The 20,215-nt window shown below is 41.9% G+C and overlaps 1 protein-coding gene across 1 annotated transcript; it reads right to left on the reverse strand.

The window, feature by feature from the left end:
• Nucleotides 1-862: 862 nt before the first annotated feature.
• Nucleotides 863-20,215, reverse strand: GTPBP4 (GTP binding protein 4). The gene is made up of 17 exons (XM_082192364.1): nucleotides 20,056-20,215; nucleotides 15,976-16,146; nucleotides 13,186-13,289; nucleotides 12,565-12,701; nucleotides 11,775-11,875; nucleotides 10,456-10,548; nucleotides 8,767-8,958; nucleotides 8,596-8,661; nucleotides 7,322-7,411; nucleotides 5,889-5,999; nucleotides 5,589-5,666; nucleotides 5,437-5,488; nucleotides 4,647-4,747; nucleotides 4,133-4,330; nucleotides 2,570-2,635; nucleotides 2,007-2,150; nucleotides 863-1,082 (listed from the first exon to the last, which is right to left on the reverse strand). The coding sequence occupies exons 1-17, from the start codon at nucleotides 20,101-20,103 to the stop codon at nucleotides 930-932; spliced, it is 1,905 nt and encodes a 634-aa protein (XP_082048490.1). The 5' UTR covers nucleotides 20,104-20,215; the 3' UTR covers nucleotides 863-929.

Below are 20,215 nucleotides of genomic sequence, written 5' to 3' on the forward strand. Positions count from 1 at the left end.
CAAACTTTGGCAAATGAGACAATAAAGGTTCCTTTAAAAAATGGAGCAGTACACTGCTAAAAACATGAACAGCAAAACATGTAAATACCTTAGTAGCAGATGACTGGCTAGGAAGACAGTTGGTATCTTGGATGACAAGGGAGCAAAAGGAGGTGGCTCAGAATCCGAATGAATTCTCTGCTTTTTCACAGCAGAGGATATAGGACAGATCCTGTACCTGAACTAACTTTTGCTATCTGCGGTAAATGAAAAACAGTTCTAGGCTTAATAGACCAAATAAAAACTAACAAATTGCCAGATTGAGACAGCATCCACCTAAGGGTTTCAAAAAAAATCAAATGTGATTTTCTAAGAAAAATATGTAACTTTTGCCTCGGATCAGCCTCCATTTCTGGGAACTGGAAAGTAGCCAATATAACATTAATTTTAAAAAACTGATCCAGGAGGAATCCTGAATTGGTCCATCTAGCTCAGGACTGCCTAAGGGGGCTTCTATATGTTTCAAACCTGCATATAAAGTTATGTGCTCAGCTTAGACCACTCTGCGTGTATCTTGATATTATTATAAATTGCAACCTTTTGTTACCACTAAATTTGTTAATATAGCTTTATGATAGAGCTGCTGCTTCCCATATCTAATGAGATGTAGTTAAAATAGACCTTTGGGAAATGATACTTCCTACCAGACCTCCAGGTATTCAGTACAGAGAAAAAGTACCCCAGCAGATTGAGATATGCATCATTTGGTATTTACTTCTGCTGAAGTAACTGAATGAATGTTTGGGTTATTTATTTTATACTTCATTATGACAGAACTAACAATAAAACCACAACTTTACTGGAATAAATTCTCCACAAACTATTTCTTATATATATATATGTTGCCTTTAATTTGCATTGCTATTTTCATATTGTCCTTGTAAAGCCATTTATCTTCGTTGGTTTGTACCAGATTTCCTCTTGCCAGAAAACAGATGTTTGGGCTTAAGGTCAAAGACGTGCCTATCTGCTTCCCCTTTCCTGCCCAACCGGTTCATTTTCGTTTGAGCTTTCTTCATCATAGTTTTAGTCTTCTTCACCATCTATACAAATAAAAAAAAAATCATAATAAGTGAAGCATTCTTTCTCCACTTGAGGTTTATCCTCCACATCATTAATATGACCCAAATATTGCCTTATAGTCCCTTTGGGAAGTAGTGGTTAAGAGTATAAGACTAGGATCTGAGACACAGCCATAAATGTGCCTTCTATAGAAGCAATTTAAAAATGCAAAGTCTCTCAAACACTAGAAGTGTCTTTGCATAAGCTACATATAAAAAGGCAAAGCTAAACAGCCAGATGAGTCCTGAATTCATTTGGCTATTGCACATCAGTATGTAAATTCAGCCATCTTGTCTGGCCACCTCCTTTTCCTAGGTCTTTCTCCCTACCCTACCTGTCCAGTATTAACAGCACAATCCTACACAGAAGTAAGTTCAGTGGAACTTACTCCCAGCTATGTTTGTGCATGGCGAGTCTTGGACACCTCAGCCAAATAAGTGATAAGCTGGCCTACTGCCATCACATCCCCTTAGTGCAGGCATAGCTTACCTGTAGCCACTCTAGAATTTGTTGGGCTCAGACCCCCATCAGCCCCAGGCAATATGGCCAAACAGGGATGGTGAGAGTTGTAGTCCAGCAAACATCTGGAGGGCCACAGGTTAACCATCCACCCTTAGTATATGACGGTACAGATGATGAACTGAACACGGGCTGATTCTGCTTCAAATGGCTTGAACTAAAAGGAATCAATTGATCCTAACAATACAGTACTAAATATACAGGAAGAGGTTTTTTAAAAGTAATTTAATTTTCTCTTGATGACACCGAAACGTATTACGAGTCAATTTAAAATGCTTAAAAACCTCTGCTTAATTACAGTAGCTCAACGTGCAGATTTATAAATGCCTATTTGCAATACTACATCCTATAAAACCGTCCAGAACTCTAATAAACATAAGACAGACCTTTACGTCTCGAAGGCCAGATACATCGCGAGGTGTGCGGGAAGAACTGCGACTTCGTGCCACAGATGTAGGTGTTACAGATTCTTCTCGTTTACGTTTACGGGTAACACTCCGGGATCTTCTTGCCTGAGCTACATAATGTGCCTGAAAATTCACAAACCAAGAAAAGCCCAATCAGAACCCCTCATCTTCTAAATTTAGTTATCAGGTGCTGCACACTGTTCCTCAGCATAAATACTACTTAATTCAGCTAACAGCTTATGAGTACAAACTTTATTAAATAATAGGATTTTTTCGACTCTGAATTCCAGTCTTAATCCAATATTAATCTAACACAGCTTAATTCCTGGAGCCAGCTTAGCCCAGCGGTTCCATCAACCAACACACTGCTTGGGTCCCACAATCGCCTCCCGCGGTGTGAGACCTGCAGGCGCCATCTGGCTTTAAAACAAACAAAAAAAGCCACAGCTTTATTTCCTGTGGCAGAAAAATGAAGTATAAGAACATTTAGAAATAATGAAAGTAATGCCTACAGCAATCAATGCAGAAAAAGTCTGTCTTACCTCATTTTTACCAGTCATATCAAGCCCGAGATCAGTCATCTCCTTCTCTAATGTCTTCCGTTCAACCTAAAGACACAAGTCATCAATTATTTTCTCTGTTATCAATACACTTTTATATTGACGTGGCAGAAAGGAGCCTAAGAAGCAATCCAGTACACTGTTCAAAAACTACAAGAGAAGTCCTACAGTGTACGTTCCAAATAGATTTCAGTGACAATTTGGAGACAAACAGATAAAAGCAGGAATGTCAATGGTCTGCTGTTCTCTCCCCCCTCCCCCCCCCAATGAGTTTAGGTGTAATTTAACATGTACCAGAACACACATTCCATGCATATAGGATGCTCAACACGACAACACAGAGTATGGGTAGCAAATGAGCCTACGCTTCTGGAAGCAGGCAATAATAATAATAATAATAATAATAATAATAATAATAAACTGTTGTGCTTAAGGCAGACATGCGGAACCTTACCCCAACCCCAACGGGCCAGATCTCAATCAGCCCTACGCCTTGTAGGAAGAATTTGGATGAAGGAATGCAACTTGTTCTGGCAAAGGAACAACTGGGAGTTCACTTAAGCTCCTGTTTGTTGCTTTGAAACATGCCAGTGCAGGTGGGTGTGTGGCCTATAGTAAAATTTGTTTGTTGAACTGTTAGAAGCTTATATAGTGGTGCCTTGCAAGACGAAATTAATCCATTCCGCGAGTCTCTTCATCTAGCGGTTTTTTCGTCTTGCCAAGCAACCCTATTAGCGGCTTAGCGCTATTAGCAGTTTAGCGGCTATTAAAGGCTTAGCGGATTAGCGGCTAAAAGGCTACTAGTGGCTTAGAAAAAGGGGGGAAGCGGGGGGAAATCGGAACACTCGCAAGACGTTTTCATCTTGCAAAGCAAGCCCATAGGGAAAATCGTCTTGCGAATAAGCTCAAAAACGGAAAACCCTTTCGTCTAGCGGGTTTTCCATCTTGCGAGGCATTCGTCTTGCGGAGCACCACTGTAATGTTGTGTGGGTGGGTGGGTGTGAGTGAAATAAAAAAATCATGTCTGAAATAGGGAAGGGCCATAGCTCAGACCTAGAGCACATGCTTCGTATGAAAAAAGGTCCCAGGCTCAATCCAGACATCTCCAGGTAGCCTGGGGAAAACTCTTGTATGAAACCCTGGAGAACCTCTGCCACTCACTGTTGACAGAGCTGAGTTGGGTGGACCAAAGCTCAGACTCAACAGAAGTCACCTTCCTACGTCCCAGTTCATTCCACAACTTTGTTCTGCTGACTGCGTAGAGCAGGCATCAGGCGTGATCCTTGTGTTTCTGACAAGTCCTAAACTAGAACACACCTTAATGGAGATTCTCATTCTTCTTCTATCGCTTACGGGCCTGTTACTATTTCATCTGCCTAAACCATTATTTTTAATCTGCATTCTAATAGGCATTTCTAGCCATGGCAACTTTGATTTTTGTTTTGTAACGAAAGTGAGTGGGTGGGAGGGAACACACGTAAATCCCTTAATCCCTTAACTGCAGTCAGGCCCCAACACATTCTTAACAAAACGTTTGAAACCTGCCTTTCTCGCCGTTCTCGGCATCCTGGGCCCCTGTGTATCTTTCTCTTTGGATGCCAACATCTTGAGTTTCTTTTTCTCTCGAATTTGTTGTGCCAGCTGTCTGATGCCCATCATTTCCTCATCTTCGCTTTCTGAGTCGCTGTCATATTCTCCAGCTGCTTGCCTCAGCTCCTCCTCTTCCTCCAGTTGCTCCAGTTTCTTTAAAGACGTCACACACAATGCATTAGAAACTTTTACAATATGCATGCTTCAAATATTCATCAACAGAGCCTTTCAGATAGTTAATGCTCAAACTCCTAACTGCCATATCAGAAGTCCTCAATTTCTGAACCAAGATTAAAGGCAGAAGCAGAGTGATGGTTTTACGGAGTCAATCAATTCATTCTTCTTAGTTGTGATTCTTCTTAATAAGAGGCTAGACAAGAAATGCATAGCTTGACAGAATGTTCTGTAGATTCATGTCATGACAGGAGTGCACACATTGAAGTGTGAAGTTAATGGGGATAACTCCTACCTTCATGATATCTGGGTCAATATAATCTGCTATGTTGTGTCCTTCCCAGATCTCTGGCACCTTATCATATTTTTCAGATGGATTCATTAGATCCCAGTATTCTAAAGGGGGGGGAGGGGAACAACACAGAGAATTATTAATTTGTGCAGCACAGAAGCTACTATTTCATCGTTACAGCAGGAAATTACAGCAGGTGGTCCAAAGTTGATAAACCTGTCTGGCAACCAGAACAATCTTCCTTGAACCTTAGGCTTCGTAAAAAAACCAAACCCTTGTATTTTGAATTATTACCTGTCCAAAAAGCTGACTGTCTCTAAAGGTCACTCACTTTCTGACACCTGCTACCCTCCCTCCACCCAAAGCAGCTTTGCCAGTGGCAACACAGGAGAGGGTAATTCGGGAAAGGGATGCATGACATTAGGCCAAAGGCTGCAGGTTGTTCACTCCTTATGCAAACCGACAAAGCCCTCCATCAACTTTAACATATAGTCCCTGATAGAAAATTAGGTGAACATCAGTATTATCCAGTAGAGCATAAGGTAATAATTATGTTAATAATAATAATAATTTATACCTCACCCATCTGGCTGGGTTTCCCCGGCCACTCTGGGCGGCTCCCAACAGAATATTAATAATAAAAAAGCAGCAACACCAAACATTAAAAACTTCCCTAAACAGGGCTCCTAACCACACACAACCTTGCAGTTTTCTACCTGAACTGTCTGCTAATGGGAAAACTACATCCAGTGACACCTCTAGTGTGAAGATTAAGATTACTGTTACCACTTACTCTTAAGATCCAAAATATACTCGTCTCCCATTTCCATTTCAATATCTTTCTCCTGTGAACAAGCATACAGCATTAAAAAGGGCCCTTTTTTTAAAAGCTTCACACAAATTTTGCTCTTCTTCTCCTGGGAAAATCTTTCAAAAGATGCTTACCAGTTTCTTTTTAGGCGCATCAACTTCCATGCGTTTTTTGCGGAGCAGGGCACCTTCAGGGATAAAAGGTGGCCTTTCCTAAGATTAAAGGATAAAACCAAGATGAGCTCAAGGAAGCAGTTTAAAAACAAAAAACAAGCAAATCATAATTGCATTTATCAGCATGTGAAAGCAAAAAAAAAAAGAAGAAGAAAAAGACCAAGACTGTTTTGATTAGATGCATGTGTATTATATATACATACATTGCTGAAATAGGAGGGGACAGGGGATGACAGAGGTATAATGGGCACACACACCAACCTTGTTGTCTCTTTTGGACGGGATAGCTAAGTGGAGCCTGTTCAGTACATCATGTACTTTGTTTCCTTTCATTTTGGTATCAACGCGATGGGCCAGCAACCTGTCACAGGCCTGAGAACATATAAAATAGGAATTAAAAAAAACATGCTGATGAAAGCAAACGAATAACACACAAACATAATGGCTCCCAATTTCTTAACGTAAGTTTTACTGAGCAGGAGTAGCCCACGGGCTCCCAAATTCCATCCTTACTGTCACTGAAAAAACAGCAGGGGGGAAAAATCTGGGAGCACCCACAGTTTCACAGGCTCTCCATCTCATAACCACAGTGAAAAGAAAGCACTACATCTGCACCAGACTGGGTGTGTGTGAAATCACTAAGCAAGATGGCCACCCTAATTCTTTAACTACTCATGCGCTATCAAACCTCCAATTTGAAATCCTAAAAAAATTGACTCTGCAGGGTAAAATCATTATAAATTTCCGGAAGGCCAAGATTGACTGTCTTTTACAACTTCCTGGTTTAATCCCATCTTCCCTAATATTAAGCTTAATGTCTCTGATCTAGAATTCACCTACAGAGCAAGCCAGTGCTTGCATCAACAGCCCCATTATCGCCAGACTTTTCTGCCTTTCCACTAAGGAGGCCATTTTAAAAGAACTCCACATACTTGTCAGTCTGGAACGGGAGGGCCAAAAGGTCCCCCAGCACATATAAAACACTCCTTTCTTTTTGGATTACCCTCTCTAGCCTGTAAATTGTTTGGCAATCAACCACCTAAGTTCCCTATTAGAGGGAATGGAACAATGAAGAAAGCCTATCATTAATGTTCCTCCTCTTTACAGTTGTCCAAACAGGCTTCCAGTTCAGCTGCCAGCAGCTAACAGAACAAAAGGTTGGTCAAAACAACCGTGAGCAAAAGGTAAAAGAGCAGGTGGTCCTATGCCATAAACATTTGCTGAAATAGGTAGGTTTTGTGGTTGCACAAGTCGCTTTTGATTGCCTTGGACAAGCTAATGCAACTAACAAATATAATAAATAATATAAATAATAATAATAATCACCTTTGGATTTGGCTTCACATTTCTCCTGCAGTGTCCTAGTGCAAAGTATTAAAAGTAAAGGGTAAAGGAACCCCTGACCGTTAGGTCCAGTCGCGGACGACTCTGGAGTTGCGGTGCTCATCTCGCTTTATTGGCCAAGGGAGCCGGCGTACAGCTTCCGGGTCATGTGGCCAGCATGACTAAGCCGCTTCTGGCAAACCAGAGCAGTGTTCTAGTCTAGTGCAAGGTATTACTATTACTGTATTATTATTGTAGCCTTGCCCTAAGCAGCACAAATCTTTTAAATGTGGAGGAGGTCACTGTTGGGCCAGCCCAATGAGAGTGTCTGGAACACAGCTTATACAAAAACAAACATACATACGACTCACTTCTGTTTTAACTTGAATCACTCCTTCTTCGGTTAGGGTGCTCGTCTCGATGACAGGAAGCCCATCTGCTTCTAAATCAGCAAACATTTTCTAAAACATGACAGACACATGTGAATTCAGTAGTGAAAATAAATGCTTAAACCCAACAAAAATATTGCTTCCTTCTATTGCTAAGGTATCAAAATAAACACAAGATCTTCATGAACTGGAAGATACAACAGTTATGTTAGAATGTGTCACATCGGCCGTGAAATAAATTACAAATAAGCAGACCATAGTTCCATCTGTTTCCCTCCTCAAAAAATTCTGGGCATGTAATCTGTTAAGGGTTGCTGGGAGTTGTTAACTTTGTGAACTACAGTGCCCAGAATGGGGGGGGGGGATGTGCTATGGATGTGCTTTAAATGTATTGTGCCTGAAAAGTACAGTGCGTATACAACCTAAACTGTTGCACTCAACTCATTACTTGGGTATGTCTGACTCCGATCAGTTAAATCCAAAACCACCATCGACTAAAACTAGAAACCGAAAAATGGATAGTGTTTTTCGTTTTTCTTTTTCACATGTGGATGAAATTTGCATGCAAAGGAACCACTGCAGGTGGATTACACCTGCCAGTTTCAGGCTAAAATGCCTGCTAAAATTCAGGAAACTGGTCCAGAGGCTATCATGCTAAGTGATATCACCTTTGGTATAAAAAAACTGGAACAGTCACCAAAGAAAGCAAGTTATGGTTTTGAGCCGTCTGTTAGGAAAAAAGATGACTGGGGGGAAAGCAGGCTACTTGTGCAGTGTAACTCTGCTGCTTACTCCCTGCTCTCACAGCCAAAATTCAGACAAGAAAGAAGACCCTCACAAAGAACAACTCTTTGAAATAAACGAACTGCCTCCCCAAATCACTCTGATTGGGGTGCGGGGGGGGATAATTCACAGTGAATGGAAGCTAAACCTCTTCGTCAAGATGAAAAGATCTTACCAGAACACCACCTTGTCCCCTTTCAGGTTCTGGCTGTTTCCCCAGACCACTTGGTTTAGTTTCTCCAAAAATGGTGAGGGTAAAATTGTGGGTTTAACTTTTTAGAAAAATGGAGGCGACAGAGCTACTCAGAAAATTGAGTTTGATCCTGATCCACTTCGACTTGCCTTGTTAATGGCATGACCTGATTCTGCAAAGGAGGAGTCTTCTCCATATCATCCTGATCTACCCCATTACTCAAGCTGCACTCCGAGCCAGTGCATAACCTTCAGACAGATGGACGAACAGAATTTCCTACCTGGTTTTCCTCAGAAAGCTCAGAAATCCTCTTCACGTCACATTTGTTTGCTACAATTATTAGAGGCTGAAAGTTAAAAAGGGGGAAATAACAGATTGAACTAAGCATCCAGTCTAGATTTTATAACCAAGAAAGCAGCAGCTCGGCATCAGATATTAAATCCCAGCCCACCTTGTTGACAAACAGTGGCTTGATATTGCTGAAGAGTTCGAGCTGCTCTTCCAGGCTGTGCCCACACTGCTCTGATATATCCATGACGTACAGGACAGCTGAACGAAGATGGGCAAGCGCTGTTATTGCCTGCATCTCAATGGTGTTTCTCTCTTCCAGGGGATGATCCAGAATACCGGGGGTATCCACCACCTAGAATGAAGACAGACAAAATTAAAGTCCTTGATCTCACATGCATTGCCAAGCAAACCAGAAATTGGGCTAGGGAGGAAAAATAGCCCCACTTCTGGAACAGCGCTTCAAGCACCTCTGCAACTCAAATACTATTAACCCTTCCTCCTAAACTGCAAAACAGAAGGCAAGGATGCTGAAATAGTATCGCTCAGAATACCGAAGAAATTCTTGCTCCTACATGCAATATCAATGGCTGCAATCCCATACCCACATATCCTGCAAGTAAGTCCCATTGAACTCAGTAGATTTACTTCGAAGTAAACAAGCACAGCATCTGGGTACAGGACAGCTAGTTGAAGTTACTGTAGTCATTCACTTGGACAAACTGAAGCATGCCAACTGATCTTCCTAGGCAGATTTGGACAGGTTTGTTTTAGGGTTTTGGTAGAGGGTGTTATGTCTTTTGGTAAAGCTCCAGAACATGAAAGTTACATTAATCAATGGCTAGGCAGCTAAGTACAGAGTGTCAACACCCTTCCAAGGACTAAAAGCCCAGGACACTCTTTTGTAATAGGTTTATATTGCCATAGAGGATTACAACTATTTCGTCACAACCCTCAAGTCTAGAAACCGCAGTCGCCCACATTTCCAGACAGCCTGTCTTATGTAGTCATATAGATAGCTGAGCTAGAGTATCATCAGATGACTCAATAAGTGGTGAGAAGACACACAGGAGCATCACCCCAATCAGCTCATCTACAAGAGCACCAAATGAGCTGCGTTGGGGTCCATGGCTGAGACAAGACTGGGCAAACATTATTAAAAAGGAGAAATTTCTCTGAAAACTGCTTTGAGACAAGGGCTCAATCTTCAGAGGGTTACAGCTTGGAAGGAGTGGCCATTACTGTAAAAGAAGACTCCCAACCTGGCTTGCAGTTTGCTACAAAGGTGAAGATTGCAAGCAAGGCAAGTTGGAAGTTCAGAAACCTTATAAGGAGCTCTAGGAAGCCAAAATACGATTCACAACAAACAACACAAGCAACACGATGACCAGTATACTAGATAGCACTGCAATTCTTATTGCATAATATACATAATTTAGTACAACAAAAACAAAATGTGTACACTTGTAAATTCTCTAATACATCTGAAATCAAATAAATACCGTAGAAGTATAATAAGTCTATAGTTGAAACAAAATAATAGATGCTATCCTGTGGGCTGAGCGGTAAAACTTTTTAGGCATTCAGGTGCCAAAGTAGTAAGTGAATAACAACATAGCTAAGCGGTGAAACTTTTTAGGCGTTCATGGTGCCGAAGTAGTAAGTGAATAACAACGTAGGACAGTGATCCCAGATAATCTGACTGTTTCACTGGAATCTTCTTCAGCACAAACCATAGATTAGAAAAATGCACACAAGGAGCAGCGGTCATAAGGATATGTAACCACGATTCACAGCACTACCCTGAAGGAGAAAGATCCGCCCCGACTAATTGCTACAGCTAAGTCCTTACCTGCCAACGCAGATACTTGTAATCCATGTGGCCCACAAACAGAGATTTTGTGGTGAAGGCATATGGCTGCACCTCTACATCTGCTCTCGTCACCTGAAACACAAGAAGTCCCAAAGTTGCAGCGTCTCTCCATTTATAAGACAACTCCATTTTTCAAACAAACAAGGGCCATACTCGGCTTCTTACAAGAGAAATGTCTGAGCCACTGCAGTTCAAACTAGAGCACACTTATTTAGGGGTGGGGTAGGAAAGAGAAGGTATTTTCTGTTCTGGAACTCAGAATATGTAAAACCAAGTATCTTCTGTTTAGCACTCGGGGTGGAACTTCCAAGCTCCAGGTCTCTCTATCCAGACCCTGAGATTCTCCCCAGGCTACCCTCTTCTCTGGTCCTACCCCAACCTCAAGGATGGAATGTGTCCTTTTTCACGCAGTGCATAGTTAAAATATGGAAATTGCTTGCACAGGAGACTGTGATGGCCACCAACTTGGAGGGCTTTAGAAGAGGATTAAACAAATTCATGGAAGACAAGACTATCAATGGTTACTATCCACCATAGTTGTGCCACTGTCAGACATTATACTCTGAATACCTCCTGGGAATCGCAGGTGTGCAAAGTGCTACAGCACTTGTGCCCAGGTGGAGAGATTGTGCATCGAAACCTCTGAGTTTTGCATAGCTTGAATGCAGTACTCTGTAACACAGGGGTCTGCAACCTTTAAGACAAAAAGAGCCACTTGGACCCGTTTCCGAAGAAAAAACAACTGGGAGCCGCAAAACCATTGCGACATTTAAAACAAATATATCTCCGGAGCCGCAATCTGACAGCGGGCGGGAAGGTGACGTCGGGACGGTGCGTGACTAACGCACGCACCGCCCCCATGCGACGTCACAGCCAGTACAGCGCCCGCCACAGTGGGGAGTGTTGGGGCGCACAATGCGCCTCCTCCCCTCGCTAGTATCCGCCCCGGAGCCGCAGCAAAGATGTAAAAGAGCCACATGCGGCTCTGGAGCCGCGGGTTGCAGACCCCTGCTGTAACACATGTTGATCTGGCCCTGGCCATGACCACCGCTGATATTGCAGCCCTTAAAAGGGAATGTGACCCTTTATCTACTCAAGTATTTAAAATATCTATTCACTCATTAAGAGGTAGCACATCCCTAGCTGAATATAAACTCAACTAAGGCTACTATCCTAAACACATTTACTAGGGAGCAAGTTGCATGCAACTCAATGGGATTTACTTCCGAGCAGAAAAAGTAGCTTATGATCGCATGGTACTTTTCTTTGGCTCCGAAGCCATACAAATATCCACAAACCTTGTTTATAAAGCTGGATTTCCCAACATTCGGGTAACCACACAGTAAGAGAGTCCGTGTGTTAGGGTCGATGGTTGGCAAGCGAGATAAATGCTGACGCACTGTAAAAAATAAGGACAATCTTTCATTTGTTGAAGTCTAAAAATACTTAGCATCTGGGCACTGATGCACAATTACCAATGGCTGAGCTATGCATCTGATAGGCCCGGTGTAAGCAGAAGAGTCCTAAGCAGGCATTTTGAACAAAAGACAGTATCCACAAAGCAGTCCAATTGCACAACAGAACTTCCCTGCCGTCTCTTCGAATGTTCCGTAAATTTGTTCTGGGGCAGAAGGGTTATGGGGAGGGGATGTTTCATTGCACAATTAGAAATGTACTAACAGCTCTTGCTTAATATTAATTGGCAAAAAGTTCCACACCTTAAATGAAGACACACCAGGCTATCTACTTCTTGTAGAAGCAAGGCGAGTCTCATATACTCTCTCTGGCTGAACATGAAGATTGGCCAGGGATATTATTGAATGGGCCCATTTCTGGCAGATTAACTTTATTACTAGTAAAGTTCATTGTCTAATGACAGCCAAAGTGCTGCAATGATTATTGCTGCCAGAAGAGTACTAGAACCATCACTCAGCCACGGTACTCGTTGGGTGATCGTCAGTCTGTCACTTTCTCAGCCTTACAGGGCGGTTGTGAAGGTAAAGTTGGGACAAGAAGCCTGAGCAGGGACAGGGTGGTATCGCAATAAAGTAGGAAGTCTGTTCTGCTATCACCCCTGATATACTCCACCTTGTTCTAAGTACTCCAGGCTCTGCTTCTGTCTTTTGATGATTGTACACATCCGTCCCAGAGCAGCCCGCTTCAGCTGCTTGCATCGGTAAAGGGAATCTCCATATTTCATCAGCCGTACATAATCTTTGGCAACACTGTATTTCAAAAACAGAAGTCAAACTTGTATTGAGGCCCCTAGAAGCTTGTTGCCCTCTCCACCATCCTAATACCTGAGCACAGAACTGGAGCATTTGAAAGGGGGAAATGAAAGGGTAAGTCCCAAGGAATATGCAGGAATTTCTTCATGTTTCAAAGGCATGGCTTTATAAGGAAGAACCGCAGAGCAGTTCTGGCGAACCAGAGCAGCGCACAGAAACACTGCTTACCTTCCCGCCGGAGTGGTGCCTATTTATCTACTTGCACTTTGATGTGCTTTCGAACTGCTAGGTTGGCAGGAGCAGGGACCAAGCAACGGGAGCTCACCCTGGATTCGAACCGCCGACCTTCTGATCAACAAGCCCTAGGCTCAGTGGTTTAACCCACAGCACCACCCGCGTCCCTATGTGTATGTGTTACAGTGATCCAAACAACAGAAATGTTTTTTGAAGCATGGACAACAACTAAATATTAAGCTCTTACTTGTCAATCAGATTTTTTGCAATGTTAATTTGCCCCAAAGCCAACTTGTAATGATCTTTGTCATAAAGAACGTTCATCAAATCTGCATAAAATGGATGGATGTCCTGGAAAAAAAAGAACGAAACTTATGTCAATATGCAAACTTCTTAGCAGTTTGACCTTTGCTAAGTAGCACAGCCAAGGTCCAGAGGGCTGACTACTTCCGCAAGCTCAAGGGAATTTCGGGCCACAGTAAACTGATTTTGAAACTAGATGAAAGTTCAAATAAACATTCTATGATGCAGCATAAATCCAGGAGCAGCCCACTCATATTTGTTTACATCTATTGTTTGTGGTGCAACAATGTAGAACAGGGCCTTCTCTGTTGTGGCATCCTAGATATGGAGGTTCCTTCCTACAGGGCAGGAGTAGGGAACCTCAAGGCAGTTTTCCTCAACAATTCTCCTGCTGTGTGGCTATCCATCTGACAATCATCCGAAATCAATATAATGTCAGATGACCATAAAAAGACCCCCACCGCTGTCACAAAGATACTGCTGTCTCCTACACTATCTGTCCTTGTGCACCAGATTAAGAGGCATTTATTTCCCTAGGCTTATCATTTGGGCTGATGTAAAATGTAAACTGCTGCTATGTTGTCTGAATTACTGATTTCTTGCTTTTCGTTTGGTTTTCATAATGGTTTTATGGCTCTTGTATCGGTTAGGGTACTTAATATATTGTTGAGTACCGCCCTGGGAACCATCAGGTTAAAGGATGGAAGACAAACTTAAGAATAAGGCTGTGTACACATTACTAGTTTGAAATGCAGCTAGGTTGTTCTTTTTCTCAATTCAGATTAAAGCTGGTTTTAAGACAAAATGCATTAAAAACAAAGAAATAACAAGATATATATGGACTGAGGCTAATGTCATCCATACAACACTTCCCAAACCATGAGTGGAAAAGTGCACTCAATGCAGAGCGTGTGTACACAGTGGGTACACAGCCCAAGAGAAAAAAATAACTTGCTCAGAAGAGGAATGTCACACAATTCAACTAGGCCAGGGTTTCCCAAACTTGGGCCACCAGCTTTTTTTTTTGGACTACAGTTCCCATCATCCCTAACCACTGGGTCCAGCCACCTAAGGATGATGGGAGTTGTAGTCCAAAAATAGCTGGAGACCAAAGCTTGGGAACCTCTGAACAAGGCTAACACAAGCTTCTTGTGTGAGTCTGTGGAGCTCATTGAATCCTAGGTTAAGGTTTTCGTATCTGTTTGATGACCGTAGAGAGCACAGACCTAGGCAAAAATGAAGAACAGGTCCTGCATCCATAATGCACTGCAAAGAAAGAAATTTACTCTCTTTAGCAAGGTCTTTCTTGCTCAACCTGGCCTTCTCTTTGCATAAAAAGCAACTAGAACGATGCAACCCTAAGAAGAAACTGAACTATGCTACACCATTGACCATGTTCAAAACAGCGGATTTTTAAAAAGTGTTACAAATTAAAACAGCATTCCTTAGCTCAGCCCAGGTTGGTGTAGGAGCATGCAAGCTTTCAAGAGCCAAGGAGCAATAAACTCTACAGAATTAGAAACTTGCACACTCAATGATCAACGCAAGCTGTATCAGCAAGCGGAATCTTGTCTACTGTATAATACAGTCTTTAAAACATATGATTATTCATTTTGCCAGAAAGACTGAAACAAACCGTGCATATATTTTCACAGAACACTATCCAAAATCCTACATGACTCTCTCCTTCTCAATAAGCAGCAAATCATAGTAAAATAAGGTTAAGAGACATATCATGTTTTTAATGTCTGTTGTACAGGGCGAGTCCTTTAAAAGAGACCCCATAGATACAGAATACACATGTTCCACAGGGCCTTTTAAAAGACTCACCCTGTACATTGCCCTGAACTTGTCCAGAGGAAGGGTGACTTTGTCCATACTGTACCTTATCAACATATGCTACATTGTTTCGGGGATTGATAGCCAAACGTCACCCTAAGCTGTCCCAACATATGCGTTACATCAGTTTCATAAAGCAATAAAACAAATCCAGCAAACCCAGACGCTGATGCAAGTGTTCCCCATCTGTTATAAAAATGTCAGCTTGTGGGAACCAGGCAAAAGGGGAAGATTTCCACTTGGCACTAAAAGCTCATTAATGCCAGTGCCACTGTAAGGTACAGGGGAAGAGAATTTCACAACTGGAGGGGCAGCTATTGAGAAAACCCTATGCCAAGTTCCAGGAATCCAGAGTTCATCGGGTGATGGTGCGGTCAAGAGAGACGTGCCAGCAGAACTCACCTTATTGGCAGGATACTGCAGGCATTCCCCAAGATACCTAGTCCCCAAACCATTTAGGGCTTTATAGACCAATTTATAATATTGTAAAAGAAAGAACTTGAAGTAGTATTTTTTGCTCTATAAGACACACCAGACCACAAGACGCACCTAGTTTTTGGAGGAGGAAAACAAGGGAAAAAATATTCTGAATCTCAGAAGCCAGAACAGCAAGAGGGATCACTGCGCAGTGAAAGCAGCAATCCCTTTTGCTGTTCTGGCTTCTGGGATAGCTGCACAGCCGGCACTTGCTCCATAAGACGCACACACATTTCCCCTTACTTTTTAGGAGGGAAAAAGTGAGTGTTATAGAGCAAAAAATACGGTACATAACCTTTCTCTAAGAAACCAGATATGGTTTACCCAAAAGGAAGATTTTTGCAAGTTTTTTTGGCCATGTATCACTGGGCTTGGAATAACTTTTTGTGTTCAACTGCCTCCTGCCAAAGCCACTTACATCTAGTTTTGGGAAATCCATGATGATTTGGGTGAGCCTGTCGTGGTAATTTTGTTGGGTGTATTTTACTTTTCTCATGTAAAAATGACGGATGCGGTGAATCTGGTAATGCTTATGAATTACTGTGGGTGTCTTCCGCTGCGTCTTGGATAACGTCAGGTCTATGAAGTCCTGCAGTTAAAAAAAACAAACGGCAAGGAAGTATTTAGTGTTTTCAAAGTCACCAAACATCACAATAAAACAAGAGTCAAAAACTCACATCTGTAGTTGAAAGCAGAAAGGAAGAGTTCGGTCAAGTGTGCTGCGACAGGGCAAATAACTCTGGAAAGCCCTTAAGACTAGGGATCATGAGACATGCAGTCATTGCCTGCTTGCCTCTGAACAAAATGTTTTAACCCACGGTTAAAAGAACAGCAATTTCACATAATTTTACTGATATTGATTGTGCTTAAAAATCCACCCCAAACCCCTTCATTGCCCTAACAGACTTGCTCTCTGTTCTTAAGCACATATGTGTCAAAGTTCCACTAATTTCCATCATAACTCATTTCAATATAAAGTGTCAACATCAATCAATCAAGTATTTTGGGGATAAATTATGTGTTCTTCAATTCCTTAATCAAATCTACAGTAGAAAAATACATGAGAGACTGTTTCAAGCTCTCTCATGTTCCTTAAAGGCTCCTTAAAGAGAACCATAGCAAATCTGCCATCTAGGATCTTGGAGGGTAAAATGTACCAAAAAACCTGATCTTCTCCATGTAGGTCATGGAGAATTAACGGCAATTGGGAAAAGCTTAATTTAATACAACAAATTTAATATAGCAAATACAGCAAGCATGCTTCCTGAGCCTCAGAAATAAAGCATTTTAGGCAGTCTTCACGAACTCAATGTTTTCCATCTGTTTTGGACGACAACTCCCATCAGCCTCGACCAGAATGGCTGTGCTGGCTAGTGGGAGTTGTAGTCTCAAACAGATGGAGGACAGAGGTTGCTTAAGGCCATCTTAACTGCAATGAAATAATGCTTCAGAAAGTTAAAATCTTTTTCTTTCTTTCTTTCTTTTTTTTAAGGAAAGCAAATGTTCATGTGATTTTAACAGCCATACAAAAACATGATCCTCCACTATGCTGCATCATACATCTAGCATAGTACCATCTACTCCAACCAGATACAGATTTCCAGGGTCTCTGGAAGAGATATTTTCCAGTGCTGCAATCTGCAATCCTCCTTAAATCAGAGTCAGGGTGAATAAAAATCAATGATTTTTTTTTAAATGAATTTTTAAAATTTAAATTGGATTTTTGGAGGAAAAATCTTCCTAATGATAGTTTTCTATTTAAGTTACTTTATAGTCCAAAGGCTATTCATCAGGAAATAAGGATTTGTTCAAGTTTTTCGTGTGTGCTAAAACTCAGTCTAATTTTTTTTAAAAAAATTGTTTAACCACATCAGTTAACAAACATGGAGGCATATGCTATAATGTTGTTGCTTTAGTCAAATAAATTGTTTAAATTGTTATTAATGATTATTTTTCTCCTTCCAATAAAGTATAGCAGAAAAGTTGTCATATTATATAAACAGTTAACTTATTAAACCTCACAATAATTTCATAATTATCAGTCTATATATTTCTAATAGTACAACCAAATCAGTAATTTTTATTATAACTGTAAAAACTACAGCTATTATTCCAAAAATGAAACCTTTATCTGTTTGTAAATATTAAGATTATACCAACAAGAACGAGTCTTTCTGCAAAAAAAAAGGAGACTTAAATCAAATCTTACTGACTAGATTTAAATTGTGTATCTGAAGAAGTGTGCATGCACACGAAAGCTTATACCAAGAACTAACTTAGTTGGTCTTTAAGGTGCTACAGGAAGGAATTTTTTTATTTTGACTATGGCAGACCAACACGGCTACCCATCTGTAACTAGATTTAAATTGTGATTTAAACTGATTTGATTTAACTCAAATCTACCCTGATCAGAGTAGCTGGGAATTGAACCTGGAACCCCCTGGGTGCCACAGTTTAATTTCTCTCACGGAATGTTACAAGAGTAATTCAGATAAGCATCACCTTGTACAAAAAAGAGCCGCTAGCAGTATAGTATAGGACTATTCTCTCATCACTCGTTTCTAGTGGGAGGGAGGAAAGCCATTTGTATTGGGCAAAACAATATTGGAAGAAGGGCAAATAAGCTGAGACTAGAGGTGCAAAAAAATAAAATAAAGGCACCACCTACAACAAATATTCTGTGGGGGTGGAGATAGGGAGTGGTGCTATATTAAGACAGCTGGAGTCTTCTGCACACGTGGAGAGGTTGCCCAGGAAAGTGAGGAGACTTCACCAATTCACAGTGAGGACGCACCTGCCACATTCATCCAAGACTGTCATCTGAAGTGCCAGCAGGTGATGATCAAAAGAAGCCCTTCTCAATGGTGGCTTCCTTTGAGCATGACTCCCAAGGAAACATGCCTGGAAACCCCTCTGCTATCATTTAAGCACAAGGCAAAAAAAGGTCAGCCTTTTTAAAACCAAGAGCAATTTTATTTAAATGTCTGTTTGAATGCAGCTTTTTAGCCATTACGCATGCTTTCATTTGCTTATTTGCCCGTTTTTTAAAATGTATTTTATTAAAGATTTTCTTCGTTTACAAAAGTATGTGCAATGTCTCTCTCTCTCTCTTTTCCCCCCAAGTAACATTTTTTACAGATCAGTGTCATTTGTTGAGACATTATTTGTCCGTTTTTGTTGTTGTGCTTCTGTCTTAACAGCCACAGGTGTGGGGAATCTCTGGACCAACCAGACATCACTGAACTACGACTCCCCCCCCCTTGCTGCTGGCCACACTCATGGGAGTTGTGATTCAGAAGCATTCAGAGGGCCAAAGGATCCCTGGTTCCTTGCTTAGCACCTTAGGAACAAAAAAACACATCAACAATTGAGGGGCTCCAGGCAAAACCATTCCTCTGAAAGCAGGCCTTTAACTATCTGCAGCCTTTTAGAAGTAGCAGGCGGTAAGCTTTCTATGTGTTTCTCTTCCCTTTAAGTTTTAACGTGGGGTTTGCTGCCTATTTGTTAAGTCGCAAGATTAAAGCCACTGAAGGTAATGGTAATTTATATGTCCAGCTGTCCTTTGTCAGCTTTGCTATTGTCCTTTGTTATTGACAAATTGTTGCTTTGTTATTGTCCTTTGTTATTGACAAATTGTTGCTGTTTTTTGTGTTGAATAAAAGTTATATGGACCTAACAGGTATCAAAAGCCATTTGCTCATAACAAAATATGTATTTTATCAAAGTAATTGATATAGAAATGAACAAACCAGTGATATTTTAGGGAGCAGGCTAGCAGGCAGGGCCCATTACTTACATCATAGGAGCCTACACAACCCAAAACACTGTTGCTGTATGCAGGTTCTATTTTATTTTGTTTTTTATCTTATATTTTGGCAATGTACATCCTGTTTTTTTCCCACTAGATTTTTGGGGGCCCCCAAGAGTGTGTGACCCTAAGCTATAGCTTGTTTAGCTTATACAGTGGTACCTCGGGTTACAGACGCTTCAGGTTACAGACTCCGCTAACCCAGAAATAGTACCTCGGGTTAAGAACTTTGCTTCAGGATGAGAACAGAAATCGTGCTCCTGCAGCAGCGGGAAGCCCCATTAGCTAAAGTGGTGCTTCAGGTTAAGAACAGTTTCAGGTTAAGTACGGACCTCCGGAACGAATTAAGTACTTAACCCGAGGTGCCACTGTACGTAAATCCGGCATTGCTGGTACCATTTGCAGCAGCGCTACAGGAAGAAATTCAACTGGCACAGCTCCCCCCCCCCCAAAAAAAAACCCCCACACTGCGGAGTAGCGCAGCCGCGAGTCACGTGGGGAAGAGAGCCAATGAGTGGCCAGGCACGTCAAGGGGCCTCCCCCTTCTCCGGCACGTGGCCTCTCCCTTCCCCCACTCCAGCGCCACGCGCTAACCGGGGCCGCCGTGTTCCCACAGAAACGGCGCAGCCGCAGTCAGAAGCTCCCGCGCGCCGCTCGAATCACGAAAGAAGGGAGCCGTCCTCCTTTTACCTTGGCAGACGGGACCACCATGATTTTCTTGAAGTTGTAGAGCGCCATGGCTGCCGGCGTGTCCGTCCGGCCCCTTTGCCGGAGTTAAAGAGAGAGGTACACGGGGGCCGGAAGGGGAAGGCAGGACGTCCGGTTTCGTCCGTTCTCGCGAGAGGGGAAA

The sequence above is a fragment of the Podarcis vaucheri genome (genome assembly GCF_965113315.1).
Source record: "Podarcis vaucheri genome assembly, chromosome: 12".
NCBI lineage: Eukaryota > Metazoa > Chordata > Lepidosauria > Squamata > Lacertidae > Podarcis > Podarcis vaucheri.

What these genes read in the sequence shown, in the direction of transcription:
- GTPBP4 (XM_082192364.1), bottom strand. Translation starts at nt 20,103, where the DNA reads ATGGCGCTCTACAACTTCAAGAAAATCATGGTGGTCCCGTCTGCCAAG. An exon ending in GCAAAAAATCTGATTGACAA is followed by an intron (nt 12,702 to 13,185) that starts GTAAGAGCTTAA and finishes TTTGAAATACAG; the next exon opens with TGTTGCCAAAGATTATGTAC. An exon ending in CCTGGAGTACTTAGAACAAG is followed by an intron (nt 11,876 to 12,564) that starts GTGGAGTATATC and finishes TATTTTTTACAG; the next exon opens with TGCGTCAGCATTTATCTCGC.